Source organism: Copadichromis virginalis, linkage group LG11 (genome assembly GCF_057382275.1).
Source record: "Copadichromis virginalis isolate Kocher_CV1m ecotype Utaka linkage group LG11, C_Virginalis_male_GT1.1, whole genome shotgun sequence".
Taxonomy (NCBI): Eukaryota; Metazoa; Chordata; class Actinopteri; order Cichliformes; family Cichlidae; genus Copadichromis; species Copadichromis virginalis.
Window position 1 is genome coordinate 15388644 of NC_140628.1, and position 14221 is coordinate 15402864.

At 43.0% G+C, this 14221-nt stretch overlaps 1 protein-coding gene across 1 annotated transcript; it reads right to left on the reverse strand.

Moving 5' to 3' along the window:
• Window positions 1–764: 764 nt before the first annotated feature.
• gapdhs (glyceraldehyde-3-phosphate dehydrogenase, spermatogenic) lies at window positions 765–12378 on the reverse strand. The gene is made up of 11 exons (XM_085473295.1): window positions 12296–12378; window positions 5213–5272; window positions 4413–4509; window positions 3402–3508; window positions 2496–2586; window positions 2290–2408; window positions 2091–2172; window positions 1829–1980; window positions 1534–1696; window positions 1344–1441; window positions 765–1249 (listed from the first exon to the last, which is right to left on the reverse strand). Exons 2-11 carry the CDS (start codon window positions 5239–5241, stop codon window positions 1180–1182), a joined length of 1008 nt encoding a protein of 335 aa, XP_085329421.1. The 5' UTR covers window positions 5242–5272; window positions 12296–12378; the 3' UTR covers window positions 765–1179.
• Between the last annotated feature and the right edge of the window lie 1843 nt (window positions 12379–14221).

Below are 14221 nucleotides of genomic sequence, written 5' to 3' on the forward strand. Positions count from 1 at the left end.
GCTACAGCCTTATACACCCACCCCACTCTCTCAGGTCAGCTGATCAGCTGCTCCTGAATGTACCCAGGACTGGGCATAAACTTAGAGGGGATCGTGCTTTTGCTGTAGCAGCTCAAAAACTGTGGAACGAGCTTCCTTTAGAGATTAGACAGGCCAGTTCTTTACCTGTTTTTAAGTCACTCTTGAAAACCCACCTCTTTACCCTGAATTTGACTCATGTGAGATGTTGGTTTTTATTTCAGTTGTTTTTAGGTGATTCTATGCTGTTTTATCTTGTTTTTGTTTTAATATAGGGCTGTTTTAATTTTATGTGTTTTATTTATTTATTTTGCTGTTTTCTGTTATTCTATTGTTTTAACTTATTTTCTGTACAACACTTTTTTCCTTTGCTGGGTATTTAAAAGTGTTTTATAAATAAAATTGGAAATTGGAAGATTATCCTGTGGATTAAAACACAGCTGCTTTTGCCAGAACTTTTGAATATGAAGTTGGAGTTCAAAGCAAATCACGATAATTTTCAGTGTGGATCTTTTGTCGAGTGCATCCACCATCCCTCCTCTGCATGTCCATACCCAAAGATCACAGTAACAGCTAATTTAAAATGCTGTCATGACCAGGAGTAGTGGCTATGTCATGGATCTTCTTGTTATCATTGTTACAGTAATTCTAGTAATTCTGTATATCACAGTGTTAATGGTTGTTATTACATATTTCAGTCAAACAAGTTGTGTTTTGGTTGATTGGAAGCATAAAACAGGACAACATGAGGTTTTTCAACTTTTATTTATCCTTCAGCAGAGTTGGAATAGTTCTGCCTCTCAGCTTCCTCCTTTTACTGGTGATAAAGCCTTTAAACACACCAACAGGGCGATGGATACAGTAGTTACCATAGTACTGAGTCATAATGACACATCTAAGGTGGCAGTGGGAGGTGGAGAGGGGCACACGGACACAAAAATTTCACCAAACAGTCGCCTTGGAATTATAAGAAGAATAAAACAAAACCAGAATAACTCATAAACACTCAAACACACTGCTGCTGCCTACATATACTGTAGTAGAGCTAATGGTTGTGATGCTATGACTATGGGTTGGGCTTGTGTGTAAAAGAGAAGGGTGGAAGTAAAGGATGAATTAGGGGTGGTCCCTTTGCTGATTTCCTTGGTGGACAGAAAGTGCCTACTCCTTGGAGTGCATGTACAGCAGCAGGTCGGCAACGCGGTTGCTGTAGCCGTACTCATTATCATACCTGGTTGGAGGAAAGGAAAATGAATTAGTTAGCATCTTTTCTTCAGACTTCCTGTTTTCTATGAGGGGCTGGACGGGACATGCTGAAAACTCACCAGGAAATGAGCTTGACAAAGTTGTCATTGAGGGAGATGCCAGCACCAGCATCAAAGATGGAGGAATGGGTATCACCGATGAAATCAGAGGACACCACCTGGCAAACACAAAGCACACCACGTGAGTGTAAAGTAAAGCAAATCACAGATCGATGATAACAATATTAAATCAGCTGTTTATATAGAATACCTGGTCCTCGGTGTAACCCAGCACTCCTTTCAAGGGTCCCTCGGCGGCCTTCTTGACGGCTTCCTTAATCTCAGCGTATGAAGCAGGCTTGGAGAGACGGCATGTCAGATCCACCACTGACACATCGGCCACTGGCACCCTGAATGCCATGCCTGTCAGCTTACTACAGAAAGAAGGAGGCAGAGGACAAAAAAGTGATTTCTGCACTTTTTATTAATCAGTCTTCATTTCTTCAACAACTGGCTAAAGTGTACACCATCTTAGGCAGCTGAAACTTTTGTATGTGTGTCTTTACCCATTGAGTTCAGGAATGACTTTGCCCACTGCCTTGGCAGCACCAGTGGAAGCTGGAATGATGTTTGCGTGGGCACCACGGCCGTCACGCCAGGCCTTGGCACTGGGACCATCCACTGTCTTCTGTGTGGCTGTGTATGCATGGACTGTTGTCTACAGATATCACATGACACATTATTAACCTTTAAGACTTAAAAAAGAAGATCATAAATATTACATTTGCTTATCATACTCAGATACTGTATAGAATTACTCTTACTTACCATGAGGGCCTCCTCGATGCCAAAGCTATCGTGGATGACTTTGGCCAGGGGGGCCAGGCAGTTGGTGGTGCAGGAGGCATTACTATGAACAGAGCAACAGACACGATTAGTTATTTTACAATATACTAGTAGATATGATATTTAGGGTTTCTTTTGAGGTTCTAAAGCTAAATTTAGGTTAACAATTAAATTGTGTTACCTGACAATAGTCATGGAGGAGGGGTCGTATTTGTCCTCATTAACTCCCATGACAAACATTGGAGCATCAGGTGAGGGGGCTGACACAACCACACGCTTTGCACCACCCTGGATGTGAGACTGTGATTGGGAGAGAGAGCGCAGGTTCGAAACATTTCCTGGAATGTCATTGCGTTTGTCTGTGTTTGTCTGTGTTTTTGTACTTACAGAGGCCTTCTCAACACTGAGGAAAACTCCAGTGGACTCAACAACATATATGGCTCCAGAGCTGCCCCAGGGGATTTCAGCTGGCTTCATACTAGAGTTATAGAAGAAACTGCATCAGTCCAGAATCACCTTAAATTTGGCAGGTCTCTGTAAAACAGCTTCTTTTGCTTTTGCCTGGTTCACGTTACTGTATTTTATCCTAAACAAAAAACAAAAAAAACCCTCGAAACAGGAGTATTACTACATACAGCTGGCTAATTGATTTTAAAAGTCTTTCTTTTCACATGCAAAATGCTAAATATGCGGCCCATCACATCCTAAAAACCTCATATTATCCCAACAAGGCATATCGCTCTGAGACTCACTTGTGGTTCCTGGAGTTTCTAAAAGTAAAATGGGAGGCAGCGCCTTCAGCTCTAAAGGCCCTCTCCTATGGAACCAGCTCCAAGCTTGGATTTGGGACAGAGACACCCTCTCTATAAGATCAGACTTAAAACTTTCCTTTTTCAAAAGCTCATAACTAGGGCTGGGTCAGGTGACCCTCAATCATCCCTCAGTTGTTGCAGTCATTATATCCTCAAGCTGCTGGGGGGGGACTTCCCATAGTGAACTGACCACTTCTTCTTCACTTCCCTTTTCTCACTCCCTGTTTCTTTATTTGCCACAATTGCAGAGCAGCAACTTTTCTTGGAGCCATAGTCAGTGCTTTGTACCGCTCCTGTCTACACTCTTCCCCACTCTCATCACATGCCTGGTCAGAGAAGATTGCTGATGTTCTTCCTCTAATGTCACTGGATGTTTACTTTGAAAAATGAAGCAGCTTTATATAAAAAAAAAACTGAACTGGAACATCTGCTCTCTGTAGCAGAACACAGCCACGGGCCAGTTAATGCTGTCGTTACTTACCACTGGAAGACAGAAATGGCTTGGCCATCGACGACAAGTTTGCCATTATCTGCAGACACTTCACCACGGTAACGGCCATGAGTGGAGTCGTACTTGAACATGTAAACCTAGAAGCAGGAGGGATGACAGTGATGACGTTAATATGGGGAGTGCTTCACAAGGAAGCAAACACGTTCTATACCCTCCTGGAATTTTCTGGGCAGTTTTCAGAGATTAAGTTTTCTATTAGCACCCAAACAACAGACGTCCATTCCTACCTGACAACATGTCATGGATTTATACTACACAGCCTGAATAATTTAGATAACTTAGCAGTAGGGCTGTTCGATATAACGATATATATCGGATGACGATATAAAAACGTCTATCGTTTCATTTTACGCTATCGTTTGTTTCGTGGTGTCGTAAAATAAGCTGTTTACAGCAATATTTTTTCATCGTTTTGATGGTCACTGTAGTGGCTATATTCATTTCTTAAAGTTCTCTCTTTCTCTTATATTTAATATAACCACACGGACAAGCGCCTATTTTTACATGTTGTCGTTAGCAACAATGATGGTAAAACCATGGCGTGGCTCCGCTGTCCGCTTGTTTGTTTTCTACTAAACCTTTCACAATAAAGCTCAAGATCCTGTTGAGACTTTTCAAAATAAACTGAATCACGTGAAAGAGCATGCAGAGAGTTTACGGATGAGAAGAAAAAAAAAAAAAGAGCCGTTAGGTGCTAAAAAATAAACCTTAGACTAAACTTTGAAAGAAAACGGCGGCCGTTACAACTTATGTCTAAAAATGTATAGTTTCATGCATCGGTTAAAACACTCGCATCCAGGTAAAGGACGCCCAGCTGGAAAAACTTCACACAAGTCGAGTTGCCCGAGAGTCACAGAATTTACAGAAAATATTGCATTTTTGTGATTTATATCGTTGTCAGGACGATAAACGTCTTATATCGGGATATGAGATTTTTGTCATATTGCACAGCCCTACTTAGCAGGCAGTAGATTTACTCACCATGTACTGCAGGTCAATGAACGGGTCATTGATAGCCACAACCTTGATGCCCTTCTGAAGGCAAGCCCTCAGGACCAGGCGGCCAATGCGACCAAATCTGCAGAGACAGAGATGGAGAGATTAGGAATAGTTGCCATGGGAAAACAGTGGGAAACTTCCTCAGGATGTCACAGCACCCATGGGATCAGTCCATGTCCACTGCAGCAACACTTTACAGTTTTAATACGAGGAACTTTCACTACACTCTTATATGTCCACATCATGTCATGCTTTTTCAATTACTCAAAAATAGACAGATTGTGTCCCTCACTACAAGCACATCTGTGACTGTGATATTACAGAAATGTTACGGTGGATGAAATTATTTCTGAACAAAAAAACAATTATCTTTTTTTTAGTCCTGAAAACAAATATAGCCTCAAACTGTAACCACAATATAATATAATTTGAACGATGGCTAAAGGAAGAGGTGGCTCAATCATGGAGAGTGTTTACTTCTAATAATTTCAATTCAATATCACAGTAAACCTTTCAGCATCAAAACAGGCTTTACTGTGCAGTTATTACTTGTTAATAATGAATTTGTTATGGTGTTATGGTGCATTTGCCCTTTGGTTCCTCTTTAACACATCTTTACTAACCACCAATGCTTGCCCAGCCCCAGTTTTTGCTTCAATGATATCCTACTGTAACCACCAGAAGTCACTCTTACCCATCTTAGTAGTGTCCGTGTGTGTGTGTGTGTGTGTGTGTGTGTGTGTGTGTGTGTGTGTGTGTGTGTGTGTGTGTTTCAAACTGACCCATTGATTCCAACACAGAGGTCTGACATGGTGGCTGCTGCTTAGGGAGTGTGGAGTAACCTGGAAGAAAAAGAAAGAAAATTAAATAAATCATCACATTTGAAATGAATTAATTTAAACAACATTGAACATCAAATGACAGAAAATAACAAGCAAGCCATCAACCCCAGATAAGGCAGATAAAAATGCCATCTGTTGTCAACCCTGCGACAGACTGGCGACCTGTCCAGGGTGTACCCCGCCTCTCGCCCTATGACAGCTGGGATAGGCTCCAGCGCCCCCCGCGACCCTGAGAAGGATAAGCGGAAGCGAATGGATGGATGGATGGATGGATGGATGTTGTCAACCCAGCCAAAAATAGCTGATATATAAAATTTTTAAAACATCAGAGTCAGGCAGGGTGCAGCCCCAAGAAAATGAAGCAGCTTTAGGAAGGACAGATATATTGTTGGCTTGCAGTGTCAAAATGAATATAATATACCGGAAGTCAAGAAAAAAAATTTGTGGCAAGTTAATACATGACCTTACACTCATACAACCACAGGAAATGAGCAGGCAAAACCAAAAAGAAGCACATGTGCAATAAATCACAAATCCATTTGTGCCAAGCTACCCTCTATCATCCATTTCACTTTGAATTTACAGATGGTCTTTTTTGTCTTCCTCTCCTTCTCTCCTCCACGTTTTACACTGATCCTCACACTTGTTTCTGTCCTCTCCACTCAGTCGGAGGCCGTGTGGGGTGAAGTGAGGTTACATGTTGTCGTATGCAACATCTTAAAAAGATTTGAAATGCCCAAATTTCAACATCAGCCCCTTCGGTGATTTCAGCATTGAGGCAACACTGTAAAAATCTGTCATCTCACAATACCTGGATGCCCTCTGTGACGCATTAGCACTAAAGGCAAAAACACTTAACACCTGTGAAGAACGCTCATGAATTTGCATGACATTTTTGAGCCAGGTATGATGACTGAAAGCATAGCACAAGCCAGAAAGTGTGCAAGAGTGTGACTGTGTTTAATGGCAACAGGGGAAAAATACAGGCTGCCAAAAAAATGTGTTGTACAGGCAACTGCCGCAGGAGTAGGGAGGTGTTACCTCATGCAGCGACATGTTTCGACAACAATGGGATATAAAGGGAAGGAGGTAGGTATGTGGAGCAAGCAGGGACTTGATAGAGAGGAAGCATGACCTTTTTCCCTCTACCTTCCTCTCCCTTTCATACTGGAACACTCTGGTTCCTCCTCACTACACCTCCTCCTAGTCCCACCCTTCTTGTCTTTTCTACCAGCTCTGCTTCCCCTCTCCGCCCCTTCAGCTCCTTCGCTGTCCTCGCTCTCTCTATATTAGTCTCCCAACTCATGCAACCTCATGTTGGGGGGTTATGGGAGGTTTCCATCTGTAGCTTGTCACCAACCAATAACACGTTCACAATCAAAGCAGTGCTGGTGATGCTGGTGCTGTGTGTGTGAGACAGCATGTGCATGTAAGTGTGTGTATATGTGCGAGTGGCAGGGCAGGTAGAGTAAGTAAGGGCAATGCGGATTGTCCTTGGAACTGGCTGTTCGTCATTTTAGACAACTGTAATCTCCTAATCTGTTGTGTGTGTGTGTGTGTGTGTGTGTGTGTGCGCGGGTGTGTGTGTGTGTGTGAGAGAGAGACAGAGAGCGTGTGTGTGTCTACACAAATGTGTGCGTGTCTCTCTGACAAGCAAGTAGGGCAGGTCGTGGATCTGGTGAAATGCATTGTGGGAGCACTTTAAATAGAATAAAGGGAGTGCCAGATTATGATGAATAATCGCTCTCTTTCACGCAAAAATAACTGTACATGAGACTCTGGATTATTTTCACCTGGATGTATCTGCTGTAGTCATTAAAGCAGAGAGGAGCGGCACCATTTGTTTCCAGTCAGAATCAATTTATCGAACAGCCTGCCAGCAGTGATGTGATGCGACCTGTGATGGCCTCAGTGCTTTCAGTTATTAGACTTCTTGTCTCCATGTTTGCAGCACCGTCTGCTGAAGACAAGAGCGGCCATTTTGTGTTCTGCTGCTTGCATCCACACACAAGGTCACCAAGACAAAAAAAAAAAAAGATGGAGAGGGGACAAGAGAGAGGGAGAAGGTCCAGTGTGACCGCGCAGTTCTCAGGTTTCACCTTTTGTGCATTCACAAAACACTGCAGGGTCCCCCCCTCCACCTCTCTCTGCCCTTGTTGCCTGTTTCACAGTTCATTTCCCTCCTCGATTTTCTCTCTTCTTGCTCCAAGTTTTTCCAACACGGAGCAGCTGCCTCGGGTAACCATAACAAAACAGCCGCTCTCTTACTTTTTAAGAGGCTTTTATACTGAACTAAAGATAGAAAATGGAATAGCAGGGCGCTCACAAGGAGACAGATCTTTGCAGGACGGCATGATGGAGCACATACTAAAGACAGACTCATGTCATGGCAGGCACTTCTGTCATGACACAATGAAGGTCGCTGGTATCAGGCTGCATGCATCACTATTTAGTAGTCCATTTAAGGAGCACTATGATAACCAGTAAAACTCTTTGCATCATGCTAATGGTGAGGTATATTACATTACACTTTGTAAGGTTTTTGTGCAACAATTACAACACCATAGTTTCACTAAAGGTCGCCTAAATTGCACCAGGTTTTTATTGCGCATATCTACCGAGGACATTGCATTTGAATTTACCGTCAGCCCAAACAGCACTGGTCTGTTATTACCCACCCCCCAAGAGTGCTCGCACAGACGTGCCACATCTCACAAAGACAGCACTGTGCAGGGCGGAGAGGTGATATGCTGGTAACTGCAGCTTCCAATCTGCTGATACTCATTCAATTGTTCAAAGAAGGAACATAAGCATTCTATACTTTTCTGACCATGCATTGCACGCAGATGCACCAAACACTGTTCGGCATTTACAGAAAGACAGACTGACCTGAGGAGTCAATGCAAGACTGGGAAAAAATTGAGATCTGATCTAAATGTAGGTGAACAAGGCTGCTCCAAGAAATTGGTGGTGAAAATCGTTCTGAACAGGTGAAAGGAATAAAAGAATGAATGGTATTAAAGCTTAGATCATACTGAATAGCTGGACATATGGTGCGTGCTTGTTGTCCTTCCCTTCTGACCTGCACTTCGAGCTGTTATCCCTCCCTTACTTTTGCTGGCTCCATGAGTTCCACACATTTGCCCTCTGCTCATTCCCACCACCCAAACTAATCATTAAAATTCACCACCCTCCCTCCATCCCTCTATTTGTCGGCGCTCATTTGTCTGCGTAACCCCACCACCACCGACACAGACTCCCCCAACCCCCAAGGCTTTGGCCTATATTCCTCACCCAGGTTTATGCAGAGGGGGTGCAGAACAGGGGCCCCTCCAGTGTTTGCTGTACGTGCACTGGAGGGACTGTTGAGGGAGAGAGATGACTCATAACTATTCGACCAGAAAAAGGACAAAGACGATCAGCAGCTGGAAAAAAATAAATTCTCAAAATTGAGAGCGGACGCGTAAGTGAAAGGAGTAGAGGGGAGTGGAGCATAATGACACAGCATTTCTTTCCTTCTGTGCACATTTTTTACAGCGTCGAGCACCTACGATTGACAAAACAAACACTGATTGTGTTTCTTCAAAATATGTCTCCTTTGAACAACATACGATCTGCAGGGACTTGCTACAAACCCTTATATGGACATAAGTTTGAGGTAGCACAGATGTTCTGCTACGTAACACTGTTCACACACAAGAGACGGAGCTGAAGGAGAGACACAGCTCACTCTATTGACTGCATGGGAGGCAGACTGAAGCTAATTTTCTCGCTCTTTGGTTTGCTTTGGTGCATTCATTGGAAGCGCTTCCATCTGAAAGATTTGTCAGTGAGTGAGTGAACTCACTGACTCTGACAGGGCTTTTCCTGCCCACTAACTCCTCTGGCTTTCCTCCTTCATTTGCCCTTATTTTGCAACCCCTCCCCCACAGCTATCTATCCCCCTGACACACCCTCGCTCTCTCTCCAGTGGTTTTCCACTGCAGTAGGTTGATTGGCCAGAGGCCGGGCGCACTATCCAATTAGGTAATGTCTTCTGTTCTTGCCGCTTCTGGATGATTTGCAAAAATCAAACAAGTCGCAGTGAGCTATACTATTATGTTATTATTCTGAGAGAACGCCATAAAAATGTTCGTATCACTTTCACTATGCACTGCTGGGCACTATAGAGTTAAAGTTATATGGGAAAAGTCATACTATTACTGCAATTTCCATTCCAATAAGGGCTTTTCCCCTATTTCACTATTTTACTGTTGTATTTTGGTGTTGTAATTAATATACCGGCCTTCTGTGGACAGGGACAGGCCGATTAGAAGACCTACTTTTCTATTAGGCATTTAATTAGTGGCACTCAATTGTGTATTCCTATGACCAGATACACCAGCTTTGATAAGATGAATACAATGAGGCCTATAATGGTTTGGTAATCCACTAAAACTTGTATAGAGTTTGTGCACACACCGGCCATCATGAATTAGTAAAGCCTGTGCTGTATCAAACTGCAGAGGACTCAGCAGAAGGACACGTGACTCCCTGATCCCAGTTATGCTGATCACAGACACACACAGTCCTCACAGCACTAATTTGTGACTGGTTTTTAAGTGTTAGTCCCTGTCTTTTGCCTCCTTTTATATCATAAGCTAAGCCACAGCACGTTGGTAAAATGATGCGGTGTTCTCTGCTTGTCTTAAAAAGATGTTGGTTATGCAAAAATCCACATACTATAACATATATTATAACTGTAATATCCATAAGAAGTGCTGTGCTGAATAAGTGAGGCAATCTTACATCCACACGCTCTACTTCCTACATTTTTCAAGAGTTTATTTCCTCAAATTGGGGGCAGTTACGCACAGAGCGCTGAATCACTCTGGAGTTCCTTCTCGCTCAGACAACCTAAAAAAGATTGCAGGGTGATAAGACGTCTGCAGAGCACAGTCAAGTGGGACACTCACACCAACCTCAGCCTGTAATCCACTAAACTCCTTTGATGGAAAACCTGAATTAATCTAGAAACAGCGACTCATAAGTGCTTCAAGAATGACTCAAGGCTACTTGTAAATCTGTGTCATCGCAAAACTAACTTTTAGTAGAGGGGACAACCCACCATCTACAGGATGTGGTCATTTAATGTGGGTAGGGTTTTACCCACAAGTACCTGGGTGTAAAATGAGTGGTTCAAGGTAGGGAATATTTTCCGGCATGACTAACGTGGCCTGATAGCGTTCTTCCTGCAGACAGCACACGAAAATCAAGCCCACATTTACACCCAACATCAAAGAGGCCACATGAGCCCCTGCTTTTCTACATCTTAGTAATTACATGGTTGAACTCCACCTCAGGATAGCATGTCCCGTGTGTTACAGGCAGAGACTAGCTAAACTCCCCGGCATTCATTTTAAATTCTATATTTCTTTACTCTGTAGAAGAAATAAATCTAAAGGAACAGGTCATCATCGGTCATGCACATCACCTGAAGGCCTCTTGACAGCACAGGGTGTGACTACAGTGCTTAGCATGACTGCTAAGGATCCTAAGATACTGTGACCTTCAGCGTAGAGCAGTATGAGCTAACGTGTGAGTGCCCCTTCATGGTTGAAATCTCAATAAATGATTTCAGGCTGACAAAGGAGTCTAAGATGAAGCATTACTGGCTGATCGGTATCAGCACTGGAGCTCTGGGCCTGCTGTGACCTTCACTAGCCGGAGGGATGACCTTCAACAGTCAACCATGGCTCCATCTGCATGTAGCCCACCACACCTGCATATGAAATCAATCAGCAGCAAAAACACTGTTCACCTTAACTAATAACCCAACATCGTGGTATTTATTACTACACAAATAATGTATTACTACACAAATATTGACAAACATCACGATTCTCTGTGGAGTTTAAAATAATGAATTCACGCTTGTGATCTCATTATAATTCTCCTGTACTGAACCCATCTGACCTTTTCTATTAATAACGAATTGAACAATAACTGTATCCTGTATGCTTCTGTGCCATTAAAGGAGAACACGGGCCTCCTAAGCAGAGAACTGCATCAACAGGTCAGTCCAGTCTGGAGTAAACTGCGGCAGAATCATGCGACACTGCGCCGTCAAGAGGGGGGAGTTGCAGCCTCCTTCTCTCTGCCATGAAATAAACCATAGCTTATTCATTTTGTCCATTTGCTCATCTCTGAGGCCTCTGCCTCATGTAGGCTGCAGTAATTGCAGGCGCACAGCTCAGCTGAGAATGGCGCAACGTCGACAGACTTCATGGTGAAGACAGGAGCAAGCACGTAGCGTCACCTTCATCTACTCATCCTCCACCTTCAAGTCCCTACATCCCTGTGCATCACTGCGGGACATATTCATTCAAGCATCTGCCTCCTAACTCTACTGATCAGTATGCTTCTGAGATAGGCTTCATTTTTCTATTGGGTTACATAACATGGAGACTAATCCACTTCCGCAGATGCAGCACTCCGAGCTGCCAATGTCACGTTGCCCGCTGAGACGAATGAATGGAGCAAACTTAATACACGACAATTACGTCATGATAATTCACAGTGCAGTCTAATTGAGATTGTTTTCGTGTTTTTCGGGATTTATTTCTTAATTGAAGCCACATTATGTTAAAAATGGCGCAGACAGAACACATAACACAACAGCCTGCCTCTCTCCAGACTGCAAGGCCACGGCCGCATCCTCTCTTCCTGTACAATACAAGCGTGAACCCTGCCAAAAATGACACACTTAATAAACCATAAACCACCCCTGCAGCACACGTGGGGCCTATTTCCTCTCATTCTGCACCACTTCGACGTTTTATGTGCCCGACTTAATGAATCGTGGATGCAGGGTGATGATAAGCTCACCAGCTTCCGCGAGTCACGTAGCTACATCCTGAAAGAGGAGTGAAACACTGAAAGTAGAGCGGAATTCATTTCTTCTACCTGAATACTTAAAAATACTTGAAAGTCAGACGTTAGTTGGGTCCTTGCGCTGAAAAGCAAAGCGGTGTAGCGGCTTACCTCACGGATGATGCTTCTTGAGTTGTGTGCGCAGTTCACCGAGGCGCCTTCCGCTTTTATATTAGACACGTGACTCGGGAAGCCTGGTCGCCCTGGCGACGTGACGTCATGCCATCTTCTGTCATGACTCCATTCTGAACGCGTACATGCTCACGGTCTCTCCTCGCTGCCATAGTAACGGAAGAATGAATCGTCGGTGTGGTTAACGTCTTTATTCACAGAGCCTGTCCGCAGGGCAGGATCGAGGGTGGCGTAGAGGATGAAAGGTGATATTCATAAGAATATCAAAAGAAATGCACAGACAGGAAGAGCGAGGCTGGCAGGACGCCAGCGATGAAATGATGAAGATTTTGGTCCGATGTCCCAAGATGCTCAGCGGTTACACGAGGCTCTGATGTAATATAATGGGGCACATTTGCTTTAATAAAGCTGTTACAGGCTACATAGGAACAATTCATGAGCCCGCACTAGCTGGTTTAGATCGCAAAAGTGCGAGTTAAGCATACAAAGTAACTAGGCTGGTGACACTCTACGTGTGGGAGGGTAGGATGGAGGGCCAAACGCTTTGGTAGCAGGCCTCGATTGTGCATTGATCTGACTGCAGACTGGCCCTCCTATGGAGGGCAGTTAGTGTGTGAGAGAGCCCATATGGATGTATGCAGCGATATGTAGGGAGCCCTGGACATGTCACGTAGTCATACATGAAGAACTGGCGGTATTCTAAACTGGACTAATCGATTATGACCGTACGACCAATATGCAATAAAATACAGTATCCCGCATAATGATACTACTACTACTACTAATAATAATAATAAAACACACACACACGTAAATATGCTAGCTCTGTTCTTTCTTCTTTTCTTCAGATCACATGTCAGACTAAGAACAAGCCTACGTGAGGCAGGATGCGTGCAGTCATAAAATGGGAAATCCCTGCAGTGCAGTAGGAGGGACGTTATTTGCACATGCTTCACAACCCCCTTTCGAATTTCGTCAGTATAGATTCAGTGTTTGGTTTCAGCATCGTACAGCAAGCTGCTCCGTCTAGAGGATGTCGTTTAATGAAAGTGACGAATCATAACGAATCTGTAACTTGTTTAGCTCACATAGCCTTATAGTTACGGTAAAAGGCTATGAAGGCTATGAAGCATCGGAAATAAATCCGAAATAAGGACTAACAGCGCCATCTATCTATCTATCTATCTATCTATGGTGTTGTGTAAAATAAAGAGAATTATGACAATGCATTATGTTAATTAGGTAAATTGTGTTTTAGGTTGCGTCTGCGTGCGTGTGCCTAAAGTATATTACATTTTTAATGAAAGAACTGTAAAGAGAAAGTTAAAGAAATAAAATAAGATATGTAGTTAGTTAGAAATATACTGTAGTATATTATAAGGTTAAGTTATTCATGTCAAGTTATTCATAAATCAATACCTATTATCCCTACTCCTACATAATGTTTATATACAAAATAAATAAATAAAATAGTCTTGAGTAATAATTCTTCAGGCTTTCTGAAGCTGTTGGACATTGGATGATTTCTCATTTTCAGTCCCATCCTTGTACCTGACCATTTTCAGAGGAATGTTTATTTACTTATTTATGTTAAACCACTTAGGCACTTTGTGACAAGCTTGTCACAAAAACACATAATTTGATTGAATCTATACACAAGAACTGGTCTTGTCAAAATTGATGGAATTATGAACACCGAAAAGTATACATTTTCATTTTGATCACCATGTAGTACCATTAGGAAAGAGTCTGATTCTGACTCGAACAGGTTTATCTTTCAGCATGACAATGATCCCAAACACACTGTCAGTGCAGTAAAAGCATATCTGGATAGAAAAACAAATATGGGAACACCATCAGTCATGTGGCCTCCCTAGTGCCTAGACCTCAATAGTGAAGCACGTG